We start from the raw sequence: 16,708 nt of genomic DNA, 5'->3' as shown, positions 1-16,708 counted from the left end.
TTAAATGCTGATCAACAAAAGAAAGAGAATATTATTTCATATGCAAACTCACTTTCTCTCTCTGGGATAAGAAATCAAGATACCTTTTTATAATCCGCCTCTTAAGTGGATAAGGAATGCAAATCAGCACCTTCGGATTTCCCCCCTTCCCTCTTACATGCAGTATTTGATGAAGTGAAATATAATTCTTCTTGCGAAGATACAAAACAACATCTCTTATTCATAGACGAATGGAAGTCTGAGAGAAGCTAATGCACATATTCCATCTAACTTAACATATGCAAACGTTAATATGTATAGTAGTTTTCCCCTCTTCTCTTTCCCCTTTCTTTAGCCAAGTGACGACTGGTGGCTTTCAGACCGAGCATGAGCTAGTGATGGCCCATAACTATTGACCCAAGAAGTAATACCATGCCAATATGGCATGCGAATTTATTGCAACTGGATCGGAGCAACTGTGAGAGCCCAACTTGTTAAACCGCAATATTAAATCCAATCATAATTAGCAGACACAACTTATTATAAATCGTCGTCGTCGGAGGAACAACAGCCCTACTCTATTATCTGAGGGAAGGTTGTGTGGATTATTAATTTCCACACACAAACTTCACCAACTTGCTTAAATTCTCGTCTGAAGTTCCACCAGCTCCAACGGCATGTTCGGCCTTGGCCTTGAGCTCCCTCGCCCTCTCCCTCATACTTTTCCCCTCCTCCCTACGCAAGACCAAATTCAAAGCCGCGACCATGCCTTCCTCGCTCAGGGCCCCACCGTCCACGACCAACCCAATCCGCCAAATTTCCGAAACTGCCCTCGCGTTCATGTGCTGGTCCCCGAAGAAGGGCCTGCACACCATCGGCACCGCGCCCGTGATGCTCTCCACCACCGAATTCCAACCGCAGTGGCTCACGAAGGCACCGACCGCCACGTGCCTGAGCACCTCCATCTGCGGGGCCCATCCGACCACGAGACCTCTGCCTCTTGTCCGGTCCAAGAAGCCCTGAGGGAGGAGTTCTCGGGCCTTGCCACGTAGGGACCACAGGAAGGGTGACCCACTAGCTTCCAAGCCATTGGCGAGACTGGTTAACTCGTGGGGAGGTGGGGTCGTGACGGTGCCGAAGCTGACGTAGGCGACGGTTGATGGGCCGTGACGGTCGAGCCAGGAGAGGCAGTTCTCCGGGTCGAGAATGGGCTGGGAATTTGGGCTGGGCTGAGGGAGGAGGTGGATTGGGCCGAGGGGGAGGTAGTTGCCGAAATGGGCGGCGAGGTAAGCGTCGTTTAGTGGGAAGAGGCCATGGAACGCGTTGACGACGATGGCGGCGGCGTTGGGCAGGTGATGGGACATGCGGTGGAGGAGGAGGGAGATAGGGGAGTCGACGTTGCCGGAGACGATGTCATCTGGGAGGTCGCGTATGGAGTAGTCGGCGAGGCTGGGGATGAAGGCGACGCGATCGTCGCAGACGCCAACAGTTTGTCGGATGAGATCGGCGTTAAGATGGGCCGAGAGCGAGTGCGGTCCGGCCGTCCAAACCGGGACCCACGGCACACCCACCTCCGCCGCCACCTCCGCCGCCATCCACAGGAAGGCATCAGTCACTAAGCAAGTAACCGGCGCCGATGATGCCGCCTCCACCGACTTCAACCCTTCCCGTACGCCCCCCGCAGCCGCCGCATCTATGAATGCCCGCATCTCTCCCTCGCCCGGAGCTGCCGCCTGGTCGGCCGGCATAGTGGCGAGGTGGAGGTTGCTGGGGATATCGGCCGTGCGCCGGAGGGAGGAGAGTGAGCTCTCGGTGCTGAGGAAGGAGAAGGTGGTGACCGGAGCAGCGGCGGCGAGCCGGCGAGCCAAGGCTAGGAGTGGCGCTGCGTGGGTGCCGAAGGGGAAGGCGGCGAGAACCACATGTGACAGCGGAGCGGCGCGGCGATCGTTGTCGGGAACCATTGGTAAACAGTTTTAGGAGATGAATATTTTGGAACTTGGAAGGGGTGAGAGTGTGGTGTCTGAGACTGCCACATATATATATATATATATAGAATGGCTGAACGGATTACAGTTGAGAGATGTAACGAAGAGCTGTAAGAGTGATAAACGCCGTAACGTGAGGTAGAGCGAGAAAAACTAAGCGATAGGTCAAATGCCACGTCGATCACCACTTCTTACAAAAGAATTAATATATATAACAGTGTTTAGACGTTATTAGTGCAGTCCAGACTGCACGGCAAGTGGCACGATTTAACAAAGATTTTGGCTGCCAATTAATTTTATTAACTGTAGATATTTTAACACTCAATTCGATTCAAACTTAAATTACACTTGATTTGAAAATAGTTGTGGATTTGTTTATCAAACAGCAGGAGTTTGTCGAATTGAATGTAATTAAATTAGGCGAATAATTTCGATCCAAAATTGAACCTAAAAAGATGGAGATGCAGAAGCTCATGTCAAGAGAGTACTGGTCCCTTGGTGCAAAATGAGACCGCTTGGCTCAATTTCAGCCGCAATATATATATTGTTTGGTGGAAAGTAGTTATTCCATAAATTATTTGTGGAGCCTCCCGTTGGCAATATACTTATTAAAGATGGTTACGTTAGTACTATAGTTGTTGTGTTTTGTGATTCTAGCTTTTTAACGAAGAAGAAGAAGAAGATGGTTGCGTGATAATATTACCGCTCACGTTCTGTTAGAGTTTGGTTCTTTTTTTCTCCCTCGCTAAGGGAGTTCTCCTCACCCGCAGCTCCTCTCCTCTCGTTCTCTCTCTTTTCCTTTTTTCCCATCTCATATATTTTCCCTCAGTGCCATTGCCGACCGTGGTCGATGCCTAGGCTGAGTATCGTGGTAGTCGCCTAATCCCCTCCCCGGTCTCTACATTGCCAAGGTTTGAGCCGAGGGTTGTGGATCTTATTGTGTCGTTCTCTACGTTTCCGCTCCAATCATTGGTCATGTTCTCAACTAGCTCGCTCCTAGCTATCTTCTTCGCCGCGCCTCACCTCACCTCATCTTTCATCTTTCATCTTTCATCAATGTTTATTTTGTATGGTATAATTTCAATATATTTAATTAAAAAATTAATAATTTAGAATTATTTTTGAAATAATTAGATATTAGTTTTATTTTAAAAATCTCGATGTAGGTTTTCTAATCATATATTTTTTTATTAAAAATAATAACACTAAAAAGACCTATTAACTAATTTAAAATAACTAACATATATATATTATTATTATTTATATGAATTAATTAATTTTTCTTTCTCCTCTTTTAGACACCTTTAATTTGTAATCATTTGTCTCGTCGTTCTAGAAGCCAACAATTATCAGTGTTTGTTTGGAGAGTTGCAAAAACCTACCAACCTAAAGTTGAGGCGACGTGATGCTCGTGTGCTTGATCAAACTAAGAACAAGATAGAGGGCAGGAGAAGTGTGGTCTTATGACTATTTTTCTTTTCGTCAAATTAGATTAGTCATAAGAAATAAGGCTAAACGGAGTAAAAGGAGGGAAAAAAAAATTTGAATATGATATTTTAATTAAAAAATTAATAATTTAGTGCGAGTCTATTTAGATATACAAATGTATCAGTTTGTTGGGCTAATGACTTATACAGGAGGCATAAATAATGGCTTAGTACAAATGGACTCTGCTTTAAACTATGATGCCCTTGCTTTGTGCTAGTTCCATTTGGTCGCAATGATTCTTACTATCTTTCTAATTTTATTTCATCTAATATGTATATGTATTTATATGTGTATGTGATTGTGTGTATGTGGATGTAAACTCAGGATTTTTCCTAACCCTTCTTTGTCGTCATACCTTCCCGGGTTCCTTATATATGTATGTAATGAGTGTTTTAGTGGTCTAATTGTAACTACCGACTTTATTACTTGTTTGTCTTTATTTTTATCGTAACTACTTCTATTGTAGAGCTTTATCTATTAAGACTCTTGCTTTTTTTTTTTTTGCTGCTAATCTTTTGTTATGCATGAGAGTTAGTTTTGATAATTTACCTTATTGTCATCTAATATATTTTTCAGCCAAATGTGAGGTTTGTGTAGAGTTGATCATTAGGCCCGACCTAATTCGAGACCGAGATAATGATAAGTGGCATGAGCTAAGTTTTTGTCCACTCAATTTGGCCCGAAAATTTAACTCACTAAGCGTAGCCTAATCCATTATGCATGTTTATTTTTATTATTTTTTAGTTCCACATATGATATTTAGTAAACTAGTATAAGTAAAGTCCTTAAAACTATAATAACCTTGAAATTGTAACAATAGAATAATGTTATTAAAATCATAATAATTAGAGGATGAATGATGAACTAATTATAATAGTAAAATATTAGTGATGTTATAGTATTTCATTAGTTTAAGATTGATTTAAACTAAGATTTAATGATATACAGAGATAATCATATTTGAATTTGAACTCTATCAAATCAAATTTAAATTATTTAGTATTAAATAATATTTAAAAGAGAAAAAATTTAACAGAAAAAATAACATATAACTCGAAAGTTAGGCACCCCTAGTTTAATCTTGTTAATTAATATATTTTTTATGTGATTTTAGAAGAGGTATTTGGTATAAAAAATAATTATTATAATTATTAGATTAAAATTATAAATTTTAGAGAAATATAAAAAAAATTAGTTAAATTTTTTTAATGTTTTCTAATACTATTATAGCTGTTTAATTAAGATTATAAATTTTTGGAGGGATAATGAACTATTTATCTGACTTTTTTTTGGGTTAAAGTCTCTCACCTCTTTCTTTCTCTGGTCTCCATCTCTCTCTCTCTCTTTCTGCTCTTCTCTCTCCTACATTTTTTGTTCTTCCCTCTCAGCCGACATATCCCAAACCGACATCTCTCTCTGTGTATATATATATATATATATATCTATTTCCCTCATCTCTCTCTTCCTCTCTTTGGTTCTCCCTCAAACCCATTGCCACCGCACCGTCTCCCCCGCCCCACTCCATCTCCCTCTCTCTGGTTGACCTCCAAACCTAACGCCAAATAGCCACCACCGCAACCCCCACTAGGCCGGCAACCTCGTCGGGCCAAGCTGAACCTTCTCCTCCTTTCCACCACTCTCCTCTCTCTCTCTCTCTCTCTCTCTCTCTCTCTCTCTCTCTCTCTCTCTCTTCCACCCTTTTTCCATCTCACCACCGTCACACCCAAATCCGACGACCACGCCACCACCACCTCCACCCTCTCCACTGAACAAACTCACTGTACCAATATACCACCGTCACCTTCCTCTCCCTCCGACAACCACGCCATTACCACGACGCCACCGCCACATTTCCCTCATTTTCAATCCCCAACAACGGCAATGTCGCTCCTCTGACCGCCACCTCTTACCTCCCTTCCCCCCATCCCCTCCCTCCTCTATCTCTCTCTCTCTCTCTCATATAGTTTCCCCTTACCCATGCCAAAACCGAGCCACCGCCACTGCCACCGCCACCTCCCTTCTCTCTTTTTCTCTCTCTTCCTCCCCCTATTTCCCTCGTTCAGTCGTTCTATCCACTCTTAGTCTCTTATCCGTGATAAGCCTCGGCATAGCATTATTTCACAGCTCAACTGGTCCAGGCCCAGCCCAGCCTGGTAATATATCTTTTATTTATTTCGCTATTTTTTTGATCTTGATTTATTTCCTGCTCCAATAATTTAATTAGTTAATTCTTTGATTGAGTATGAAATAATATCTGGCTTACTAAATAGAAATGTTACCATGAATGTTAAAGTAATTAATTATTTTATTTGAGTAATTAATCACCATATGATGATGTATATTATTTTCATATACATATGAATAATACATAGGAATTATGCGTATATTATTGGAATTATAATTTTGTTGTAAATAGATATACATATAGCTAGGTTTATTATACACCTATTTATAAAATAATACTAATTATATTTATATATATTATTGAGAATATATATACATACTCATAGATGATATTATATATTTTTTTAATTTTTTTATTCAGTATATGATTTACTCTTATCACTGTTTAAGATAAAATCTATTTATCGAGTCTTGGCTTATTATTTTTTTATTTTATAATTTTAGAAATAGAGCTTGATCGTGAGCTAAGATATGTATGGCGTTCTACAGTAGATAAAAGTGAGTCATGGGTTTAGATGGTATAGCTGTGTAATCATTCAAGCAATCATATATTTATTTCATTATGCATTAAAGAAATATTGGTTGTAATAGGTGACAATGTTCATATGTTATTTGTTTATATATTTATATCAATTATAAATTTGATGGTTTATTATGATTTGTGAAGTTCATGCTAGATTATATAGTCATATAGTTAATATTATTGTAAATTTATATATTCATATGGTAAAAAATTTATTTGGATTGTAGCATGATTTCGTGAGCGTAGATTTATCTTCATGTGGCAAGCCTGTCCGGTGCGTCGTGCGTGCCGTGGAGGTGCATGACTGAGCACATGGCTGTAAGACGAGGGTATTATAAATTTTGAAATATCTTTATGGATGCTTATTATTCTCGGTCGAATAAGATATAATATTTTTTTAACTTCGATAGGTTATGCTAGGTTTATTATGCCAAACTTAGGACCAATATCTTATGGGTTAGTCGGATGTAACAAGTTATAGTGTTCTAGCTCAACCTGATTTCAATCTAAAATATTAGTGAGTCGAATCATAAACAAATATTTAAGTTTGTTAGTCCAAACCCAACTCATAATCACACGTGGTCTTAAGTCTCCGTGCTTGTAGCCTATATACCGATTTTCTTGTATATCAATTTGTAATCGAGCGGATGATAATATCAATCTCTAGACTTTCATAAAAAGAAATATAAAAATGCTAAACAATTTTTTCAGCTACACATATACGTACGTGATCAAATTGCTTTCAGTAGGGGCGCTCCCCGACACAGTTCCCGGGCGGGTCATAATTGCAACTCATGAACACGTCCCCATCGTCACACGCGACTCGCGCACACCCAACCCTCCTCGTGCTCTTCCACACGATCTGGGTGTAGTGGCCGCACATCCGGCCCGGCGCGCACGAGTTGGAGTCGTACGAGTAGTCCTTCTCCTCCCCGGCCCACGCACCAACCGCGTCTCTGGGCCTCCACCCCGCTCCGCTGCCCCAGAAGATGTTCTCCCCCAGTTCGAACCCGTTCTTGGGAAACGAGTGCTCCAGCAGGCAATCTCCTCGCCTCTTCTCCGCCCACCACCTCGCGTGCGCCTCCAGGTTCGGATCCCAGAGGAAGGGGAGCTCCAAATGGGCCGCTCGCACCAAGTTGTGGGCGTAGAGGAATTCCAAGGACTCCGCCCAGCAGCCCAAGCAGAGGGATTTGGAGATGTTGTGGACGGCCCTCTTGTGGGATCGAGTCAAGGGGATTGCAGAACAATGGGATGTGAATGAGAGCTCCAGGAGGAGGAGGAAGAGGAGAGGAAGCAGAGGTTTCATGGCTGTGAACTAGTGATGGAGGTTTGATGTAGTGAGATGCTCCATAAGTAGTAAGTGAGCTGGGGGGAGGTAACTCCTCCTCGTGACAATGGAGGTGGTGGGCTAGGCGGCCCCGTGAGTGTTGGTGGGTGGCCCTGTTTGTCTTGTTCTCTTAAATTTCTTAAGCAAAGGAGAATTCTATTTGTAAGGAGGTAATGCACATATCATGCATCCTTATGCCAACATTAAGAGTGCATGTTTATAAATTGTTTATTAAGTGTTTACAAGCATAGCACTACTCATTTGCAAAATTTTGCATGTCTCTGTCTAGGGACGTGTAACTTTTAACAAAGGTATATGGATTACATTCAGAGATAATTGACACATAGTTGTTCCAGATCCCTCCCATTTTTATTTATTTTTGGTAAGTAGAGGCAAGTGGGCGTAGGACCGCATCGGACCAAAATTAAGGGACCATCCATTATTTGGTTACAACTTGGGATAGGGTCGACTAGTGCTTCGCGATTCAGATATCATGGACCCATATCTAGGTGCTTTACATTGCACCTTGGGATAAGGCATATCTGGATTAACTTAATCAAATAAAGGGCTTTTGCGTGTATACGCCTTCCAAATTTTTATTTATTTATTTATATCTATACCCTTCTTAATGATTTAATATGCACAGAGACGTGATATTTATGTCTTAATTTGTTAGTTATGTTTGAGAGATATCTATATAATTAAAGAAAAAAGAAAGATATTTTAATTTTTTCATACTGTTGAACTAGTTCATGACATGACCACCTAAAGACATCATTACCTTGGATTCCAACAGTTTGACGGCCCCATGCATGAGATTGACGGCTCCAATAAACTCTTGCTTTGAGAAATGATAGCTATTAGTGAGTTGATTAAAGAGATCACGGTGTGCCTCATTTTTGTGCATTTGGTATTGCAAATAGAGATTATCTTATTATTACCAGAGTAGTTATTGTCCACGCCACAATTAAGGAATGGTGATCGAGGTCCTTCACTTGATGAAACTAACCATCTCTTGCCATCTGCATGGCAAGCAGAATTTGCCCACAGGCATGTGGATGTGGTACAGAAGACCTAGAACCCCACCTAGCTATATATTGGCTCTTTGCCCTTGGGCTTTTATGTAACTTGAAATATTATATAATATATATATATATATATATATAGCTTCACTTGAATTATTTTAAGAAAATTTACATATAGATCCTACTTTTTTTTAAAACAAAATTAAGATTTATATCTTATATTTTACTCTTTTTAAATGAACACTATGATATAGCGAATATGTGTAGAAAATATCTTAGTTTAAGTTTGAACTATAAGTAGAGATATTTTATTTTAAAATAACTAAAATATATTTATTTCTGAAATGACTAAAATACACTTAGTATAATCTAATTAAAGGTATTTTTATAATTTTTTTTTACTATAGTTAACTTAATATAAATGTTTAAGTAAGTTTAAGTTTAACTAATAAATCTGACAAGAAAGTATTTTCTACACATATTTACTAAATTATAAAGATCGATTTATAAATAATAAAAATATAAATTATAAATCACAATTTTGCTTCGTTTTATAAATTTCTTTCCTATGTCACGCAAGCTTCAGCCATCTCTCTATCTCAACTTGTTAGCTGCAGCCTCATGCAGGGTTTTCGAATTGTATATACATGGCTAGAAATTAAAGTATCTGGTACACGTGAAGCTTCTTGGGGGTAATTCCTGATCATTATATGCTGCCAATTGCTAATGGAATGATCATTTCGGAAGTTAGATCAACAAATATTAGTTTAAGTGACCAAATTTTATGTTAGCATGAGAAATGAAGCTAACAGTGGTCCATAAGGAGTGATATTAAAAGGAAAAAAAGAAGAGAAGAAGAACGCTTATGACATTGTGACATATATTGCACTGAACCTCACCAGCTTCTCTTGAAACCATATCTATGTTCCATATCAATCATACGTGTTTACACAACATTTCAAGAGATCAGAGTTAACATGAAGATGAATGAATTATGCTGTAAGTCTCAGATCATTATAAAGCTGTACTACTAACTGGATATGTATTGAATCAGCCTCCTATCAAGCTCGAAGTGTTGGCAGAGGAGCTTCTGCACAGTAGGAAAGAGAACACAGAAAGTCAAACTACGTTTTACTCCTCCCATAGTTTTACTAGGATAAGCAAATTTATCATAGTAAAAATTTATCTACGAAGGTTTCCAACAGTATGAAAAGAAGAATCGGATATCTCATTCTAAGATTAAACAAGGAGTTCAACCAAGAATGAGAAATGATACATCAAAAATTGCCACGACCAAGTTCCATTTTACACAAGCTTTTTCTTACATAATAAAGGATCCTAAAAGGGAGTGGAAGCGGTTGTCAAAATAGATAACTGATATCAAAAGGAGTTTTCTGCATTGCTATACATAGCTATTCAATTTTGACTGTGATTAACCTTTCTGCGCATTTCTAATTGAATAAAACATCTCAATTCTTGAGTATGACAAAAGAACATCAGAATCATGAAAATGAGTAACTTTGGCCTGTATCTAATATAAGCAAAAATAATCCAGGAGTGGGAAACTTATCACATGGCATACACAAATTTATCTAACAAAAGAAGTTCCAGTTGTACGTTTTGATTCCTGCGAAGTCATTACAAGATTAATGGTGAGTGTCAAATGACATATTCTATATATACAGCTCCTTTTTCTTCCACCTTCCTTTCAACTGCACTGCTTGATTTTAAAAATTATAAATTCAGGACAATGGATCTCAAATGGTCAAACAAACTTTCTCTCTTGACCAAATTAATGATTTTATTATATTTTATTAGAAATATACGGATATATGTTCTTAATACAATATATTAAGAGTCTTGATTTCTTTCTTGGGCATATTTTATGTCCTTGAAAAAATGTACAAATAACAAGGTTTTCTTACAATTTCATTCATTTTTAATCTACTATAATCTGATCAATTATTTGCCCAAATTTGAAACAGTAAAAATGACCCCATTTCAAAAAAATACCATATCTAACACTAAATCTCACTAGCTGTAACCAAAACTTAAGTTTAATGGGAAGAACCTTGGTAATAGCAGGCAAGAATACTTTTGATTCGCTAGTAATTTCGGGATACCGAGTAACTTCTGTTGCCTTGTCAAATAAAATGTATGTTGGAAGCTGACCTGTTCATGAATATTCAAAATCAAAAGGATCAAATGTTAGCATAAAATGATATTTTGTCCACTAAAACCACAAGTGACTAAGATACATGCACAGTAAGTCAAATAGAAAAGAAAGTAAAGTATGCATTTTAAAGTAATCATAAGTTACCCCATAAAGATATTCCAAACTTCTCTGCAACATTTGGGAAGTGCCCAAGATCAACTATACCAAAAGATATTTTTTTATTTGAGTATCTGCACAAATGAAATATGAGCATGTATAATAAGTACTAAATCCAATGTCTCCAAAGATGAAAATAATAAAAGAAAGAAAGCTGACATTAATTACATATTATTTACCAGAAGAACTCAAAACATAGTTTATGAAAAACAGGTATACAACAGAGTTGCTGCACAACATGACATTGAAATCATTATCAAATACGTACATGGTGGAGAGATCAGGGAAAACACGGCTGGTTTGTATACATGCTGATGAGCACACTGCCCGAAATTCAACCTGTTAAACACTAAAACATTGACCTCACCATAAATCATAACATAAAGGAAAAGGCAATGTTTTCTACGAAATAAACTATGATCAAGTCAAACCTAAAAAAGCAAATTAATGAAAGTGACTGTCTCTCATCTGGTTTTGTAAAATAATCATCCTGGAATAAATGCAGCCACTTAAAGTACAACAATGACCTGAGTGGATGCCTAAAAGATCAGTTTACCCATTTCAGCTCACAACAGTTGGAATATGTGCCAATATCTACTGCACTAGTATGGATCACAAAGTATCTACGTGTACAATTATCAGGACATAGGATGACAGCTGGATGGAACAGAGCTAGGGAGATAATCAGTTCAGCAGGCTTAAAATTAATGAACAATAACATTTATATTAATGGTTACTAGAGAATTGAATCTGCAATTAGCCATAAAACAAAACACAACTGAAAGAGATCCAGCAACCAATGCACATTTCTACAATCCACTGTCAATGCATCATGAACTTTTTCAAATTTTTGCTGATGATATCTAGGCAAGAAAAGCGCATGGTGGTATGGCATAAAAAGTTAAAAACAATGTCAGTGTGTTTGGGACTCTATTATAGCTCAAGTTAATGATAAGACAATGACAAATAGAATAAATATTTAGTCAGAGGACCAATTCAACAGGGAAAAAATATATTTAACATGTTAGTATAACATGTTTTCTTTCAAAAAAAGAAGAAGTTAGTATAACAAAAAAAACCTCTTCCACTATATGGATCAGTTTAACCATCAGCATATGATTTAACTATAATTTTGGTGTTGCTTTCATTTAAAGTTTTCTAAGCCAATGAGAATCGCAAGTAGTGCAACATGAGATAAAGAGGTGCATAGCGTGGATGGCAATATTTTTAACTAGTTAACATTCTAGAAGGGCCAATCTTGTTGACAATGTAGTTTAAGGTCATATAGAGAGACAACCTATATGATTTGTACTGAGATTTAGCGAAGGGCACATATTCTTAGTTCTTACACTCTTATAGCCTAAGTGCCTCACCACAAGAAATTTTTAATTACATTGTGTCAAAATGAATCCTTAAATGAATGGATGAAAGAAAGTCAAGAAAATAACCAATTAAGAATCTAGAAGTTACCAGCCAAAATCTTGTAGTAGTCCCTTCCGTCAGTAAACTTTCCAACTGTAATGGGGTTAGATAATTTGCGTCACCTAAAGAAGTCAAAAAGAAAAAAAAAAAGAAAAATAAGAAAACTACCACAACAAATGTAATAGCTAGTCTTGCATACTAACCTGTAGGAACATTGTTACCACCAAGTTAGGATAAGGAAAAGTTTGATGCTTAATTGGTTGATGAAGTTACTCTTCATGCAAGAAGAGGCAATATATTGTGTCAAAACAGCTATACTAAAGAACTAGCTGATGCGGACATCACTGATAGGACGCGATGACGTGTGTATCAACGCAGGAAGCGTCAACAGTTGATGATCCCTCCTATAGAGATCTGGTTCTGATTTTGATTTATTTATAGTGTCTTTTGTTTATTTCCTATGTAGGGTGTTTTTTGCTTAATTTCATTATAGGTCTATATATAGATTCGTTATATTTTCTTTGGAACTTAATGAAAGTTTATGTAATTTGTTCTCTAGAGAATTTTGGTGTGAAACCATTTCTTAGAGTGGAGGTTTGAAACCCCATTCATTCCCTTCTTATTTTCCTATTTCATTTTTCTCCACCATGTTTTGCATCACTAGCTTACTCAGTTATGGATGGACAACAAATTGATTAATCAAAACCAACCACAATCAACCTAAGTTTTTCAGCTTTCTAGTGCTTATATTTAAAATTCAGGCAGACAAATCTAATGTAGAGTAAAAGCTTTTAAGTTAGCTGCAATGCACAAAGAAAATAAAAAGGAGAAAACATGGGAAGTTCTAGCAGGATAGGATTGCACAATGTTGAAATATTCTTTAATCAACAATTCTAATAAAGGATAATATTTAATGTTTTCCAAAATTCTGTGGATCCTGACAGGATCAATGATAAAATAAAACTACATATGCACATTTATTGGCATAGTTATAACTACATATGCAAGCATAAATGTCACAGTTTCATACTGCATATATTTATAAAAATTATGAATTCAAAAATTGCATAAGCTTTATCATTTGCCTCTTAGGAAAAGTGCGCAGCACGACATTTAACTCGACAGGTATCAAGTATAAGCATATAATAAAACTAATTAGAACACTTAATAAAGTGAACAAAGGTATGAACTTTACCGAAACCATCATAAGGTGGTTGCTGACTTACAGCACATATTACTGCAAGAGAATGAAATAGAGAGCAAATGCAATTAGAGTATTTCAAAATAGAAAGACAATACCTAAAAACTGCCAAAATAAACTTAAGGAAGACATGCTCAACACTAGATCAGTTAAAGAAAGTCATGCATTCAAGAGTCTAATTATGGATATTTTTGGATCCAAAAGAATTTAGCTACCACTTTTGTAGGCCAGACTATAGTTCAAAGTTTCGATTTTGGCTTTGCGTTTAACTTGGTTAAAAAGAAGAAGAAATATTTGATCAATTTTGGTTGGTTTCGATTCTAGTTTCATTGTATCAATTTCAGACTTCTTTTAATAAATAGTCTTTTTTATCTTATTTTTCAATGCATTAGACATAATCTAATTACACTTAAGTAATGAGGTTAATATTGAGTTAGGTGCAAACTGAATTCAAGTCAAATCCAGCTAAGAATTTAACATACATTAAATAAATTGTTACTAGGATTTTTTTTTTTGGGGTTGGATGCTAGTTTTGGGGGCACTTTTGCATCCAATAGAACTAAAGCATGAAACTTTTCACTGAAACGTCTCAGTTTCGAATGAAAATTCAAACCATTAATCCAGTTGTTATGACTGCACAACCCATAAAACTTTTGCAGCTGTACATTTTATAGGAGATTGCCATGCTGTGACTAGCTAAATGTCTAAAGGACTTGGATCTACCTTCTATTCTCATGTTCGAGTCATTTTGTCATTTGCATAAAGGTAGCCCCTATAAAAAACTATAATTTTCATCATGAATAAATATCCTTTTTCCTCCTTAATTATTGGGAATTATCCACTTGCTTTCTCTTTTTTCATATATTTTTACAGATCTCTGCTCATACTAATTGTCAAAGGTAGGGAACTTCAATAAAAGTACAACACATGAATATAAGAAGATGAGCATTTCAAGACCATTTACAATGCCCAATAACATCTTTTCCTATTACTATAATGGAGTTTCACTAAATAAATTGTAGATTAAATACTATTAGCTTTTCTTATTTTGATTAATAGTTACAACAATAACATAATTGGTGAAGACATTGATTATCATCTTTATGACTTTGTTCTTGGAAAGATAGTAGATAAAGTCAAGGGGATAGTAAAGTTGTCAAAAATAAATAAAAAATAAAGGCTCGCTCTAGCCTCCACCATGAGTGCAACATCTTCTTTTTGGCCAGATTTTGATTATCCCATTTCTGTGAATAGCTTCTTGCACTTAACTTGACTAGGTAATTAGAATTCCAAGCCCTATGCTCTCGCACTATATAACTATCTACTTTTAAGTAGTAAAGTACATTCTAATGAAAAACAAGAAATACCTAGAAAAACCACAATTATCATTCAATCCTAGAAACACATAGCAATTACAAGAATAAATACCAGACAAATTTAAGACAGGATACAGAGTAAGAATATGAAAGGTCATACTGTTTGGTTGTTATATTAGGGTTTGTCGGAAAACAAAGGTTGTCATGAAATACCACATTAGTTGCATAATGACCTTGCTCTTCTGATATAAGAAGCATCCAAAGTAGTTTTATATAGTTTTGTCTATGGATAGGTGGTACTTTAAACTAACTTCAACAGTTAAAAAGGTAATCTGTAAAGGATCACATACCAAGAAAACCCACTAAATAATAGAGGGCCAAGTGATAGTCGATGACTAAAGTAACGGCCAACAGGAAACCCTGAAATCCAAGGAGTATGTCACAAGTCATAGTCATTTGGAATTAGAGAATCATGAAGAGAGAACAAAGTCTTCATACTATTTGCAACAATTTAAACTTTAGGAATCATCAGCAGGAGAAAATACCACTGAAAATAAAACTACAAGAGAGAAAAATGAAGAAACAAACAAAAAGAAATTCTCAAGATAATCATCCTAGAATGAAAAGTGAGAGTACCTTTGCATAGAGTATCACATTAGCAATGAAGGCCTCCCAAGTTTCTTCCTTGACAATCTGTTCAGCATTTATAAATAGGATTGACATTAATAAAATTAATTAGTAATTATTTGAATAAGGCAGTGCAAATTTGAGGGTGGTCCTTAAATGCTGGAGGTTCTATGTTCACTTTCACCTATCAATATATCATACATAAACCATCCAATGAAAGAATGGAGTAACTCACAATTCTTATAGATTATAAGACTCACCTACCTCGGCTTCTTACTTAAACCATCAGAAGAGTTACTGAGAAAATCATATTATCTTATTAAAAATCATAGAAACTCACATACCTCACCCTACTACATAAACAATTGAATGACAGAGACAGAGTACATCATAACTCTTGATAAATTGTAAAGAAATAGAGTCATCTTCATTCTTAGACACTTATCAATATGTGCACTGGAAGATTTGCTACAACACTCTTGATAGTGCTCTTAAAATATACACAGCCAACTCCATTTCTTTCTTTCCCACAAAGTAAAGCTTCATTGCTTCAATGCCCACAAAACATCTTTGGACAAACATACTGACACTCGTGATAGCGGATTCGTCCACTGACAACTATTATTTGAATCATTTGATTGTTCCGCACTGCCTAATTCTCTTTACACCAGTCTTTCCCTAATTAAATGACATCCAGCGGATAATACATTTCTTCTTCATGATTCTTCCTCTTATAAAAGTAAATGTAGCTAATTAAACCATCTAAGTTTTAGATTCGGAGTCAACAAACATATAACACTGTTTAAACAAAACATTTGAGATTTTTTTCATAACTCACAATCGTGCAAGATAACAGTGAGGATCTTTACCACCATACCTTCACTGCTACCAGCACTAAGAAAGCAAGGATCGCCTGGATTTCCTGTGCGCATCCGAAAGCGAAAACAAGTCAAGATCGATAGAATCCGAATCGAAGAAGAAGGAGATGGCGAGAGATCCGTTTACCCGACGGAGGAGGCTATGGGAGAGATCGGGAGAGACTGAGCTGCGGGCGGCGAAGTAGGAGAAGAAGGCGAGGAGGTGCAAGAGGTAGAAGGGCTCCGTCGCCATCAAGTCCAGCCATGGGAGAGGATGACGGCGCTGGATCTTGCCATTCACCGTCGCTGGATCCGCCGCCTCCATATCCCAATCCCCCCTGTTCTTTTGCTCCCTTTTTTGCAAATTGCCCCCTTTATTCTGACTATATTGTGGGCGGCACGGGCCAGCTCTTTGCCCGCCCGACCCGGCCCGAAAGCCCGC

General features: G+C 37.2%; 3 protein-coding genes across 3 annotated transcripts; all 3 read right to left on the bottom strand.

Annotated features, from left to right (window-relative positions):
- Positions 1-45: 45 nt before the first annotated feature.
- LOC140778614 (anthocyanidin 3-O-glucosyltransferase 7-like) lies at positions 46-1,983 on the bottom strand. Its single transcript, XM_073123415.1, has one exon. It carries the CDS (start codon positions 1,938-1,940, stop codon positions 588-590), a length of 1,353 nt encoding a protein of 450 aa, XP_072979516.1. The 5' UTR covers positions 1,941-1,983; the 3' UTR covers positions 46-587.
- Positions 1,984-6,743: 4,760 nt separating this feature from the next.
- Positions 6,744-7,650, bottom strand: LOC140779096 (pathogenesis-related protein PR-1-like). The gene has a single exon (XM_073124059.1). It carries the CDS (start codon positions 7,463-7,465, stop codon positions 6,902-6,904), a length of 564 nt encoding a protein of 187 aa, XP_072980160.1. The 5' UTR covers positions 7,466-7,650; the 3' UTR covers positions 6,744-6,901.
- Positions 7,651-9,323: 1,673 nt separating this feature from the next.
- On the bottom strand, positions 9,324-16,654 carry LOC140779222 (uncharacterized). The gene is made up of 10 exons (XM_073124217.1): positions 16,415-16,654; positions 16,287-16,331; positions 15,419-15,475; positions 15,133-15,202; positions 13,461-13,502; positions 12,314-12,387; positions 11,112-11,182; positions 10,832-10,917; positions 10,583-10,683; positions 9,324-9,601 (listed from the first exon to the last, which is right to left on the bottom strand). The coding sequence occupies exons 1-10, from the start codon at positions 16,589-16,591 to the stop codon at positions 9,542-9,544; spliced, it is 783 nt and encodes a 260-aa protein (XP_072980318.1). The 5' UTR covers positions 16,592-16,654; the 3' UTR covers positions 9,324-9,541.
- Between the last annotated feature and the right edge of the window lie 54 nt (positions 16,655-16,708).

Source organism: Typha angustifolia, chromosome 15 (assembly GCF_048772165.1).
Source record: "Typha angustifolia cultivar Huaian chromosome 15, ASM4877216v1, whole genome shotgun sequence".
Lineage (NCBI taxonomy): Eukaryota > Viridiplantae > Streptophyta > Magnoliopsida > Poales > Typhaceae > Typha > Typha angustifolia.
Note: the sequence above shows the minus strand (reverse complement) of the source record. Positions and strands in the feature narration are given on the sequence as shown.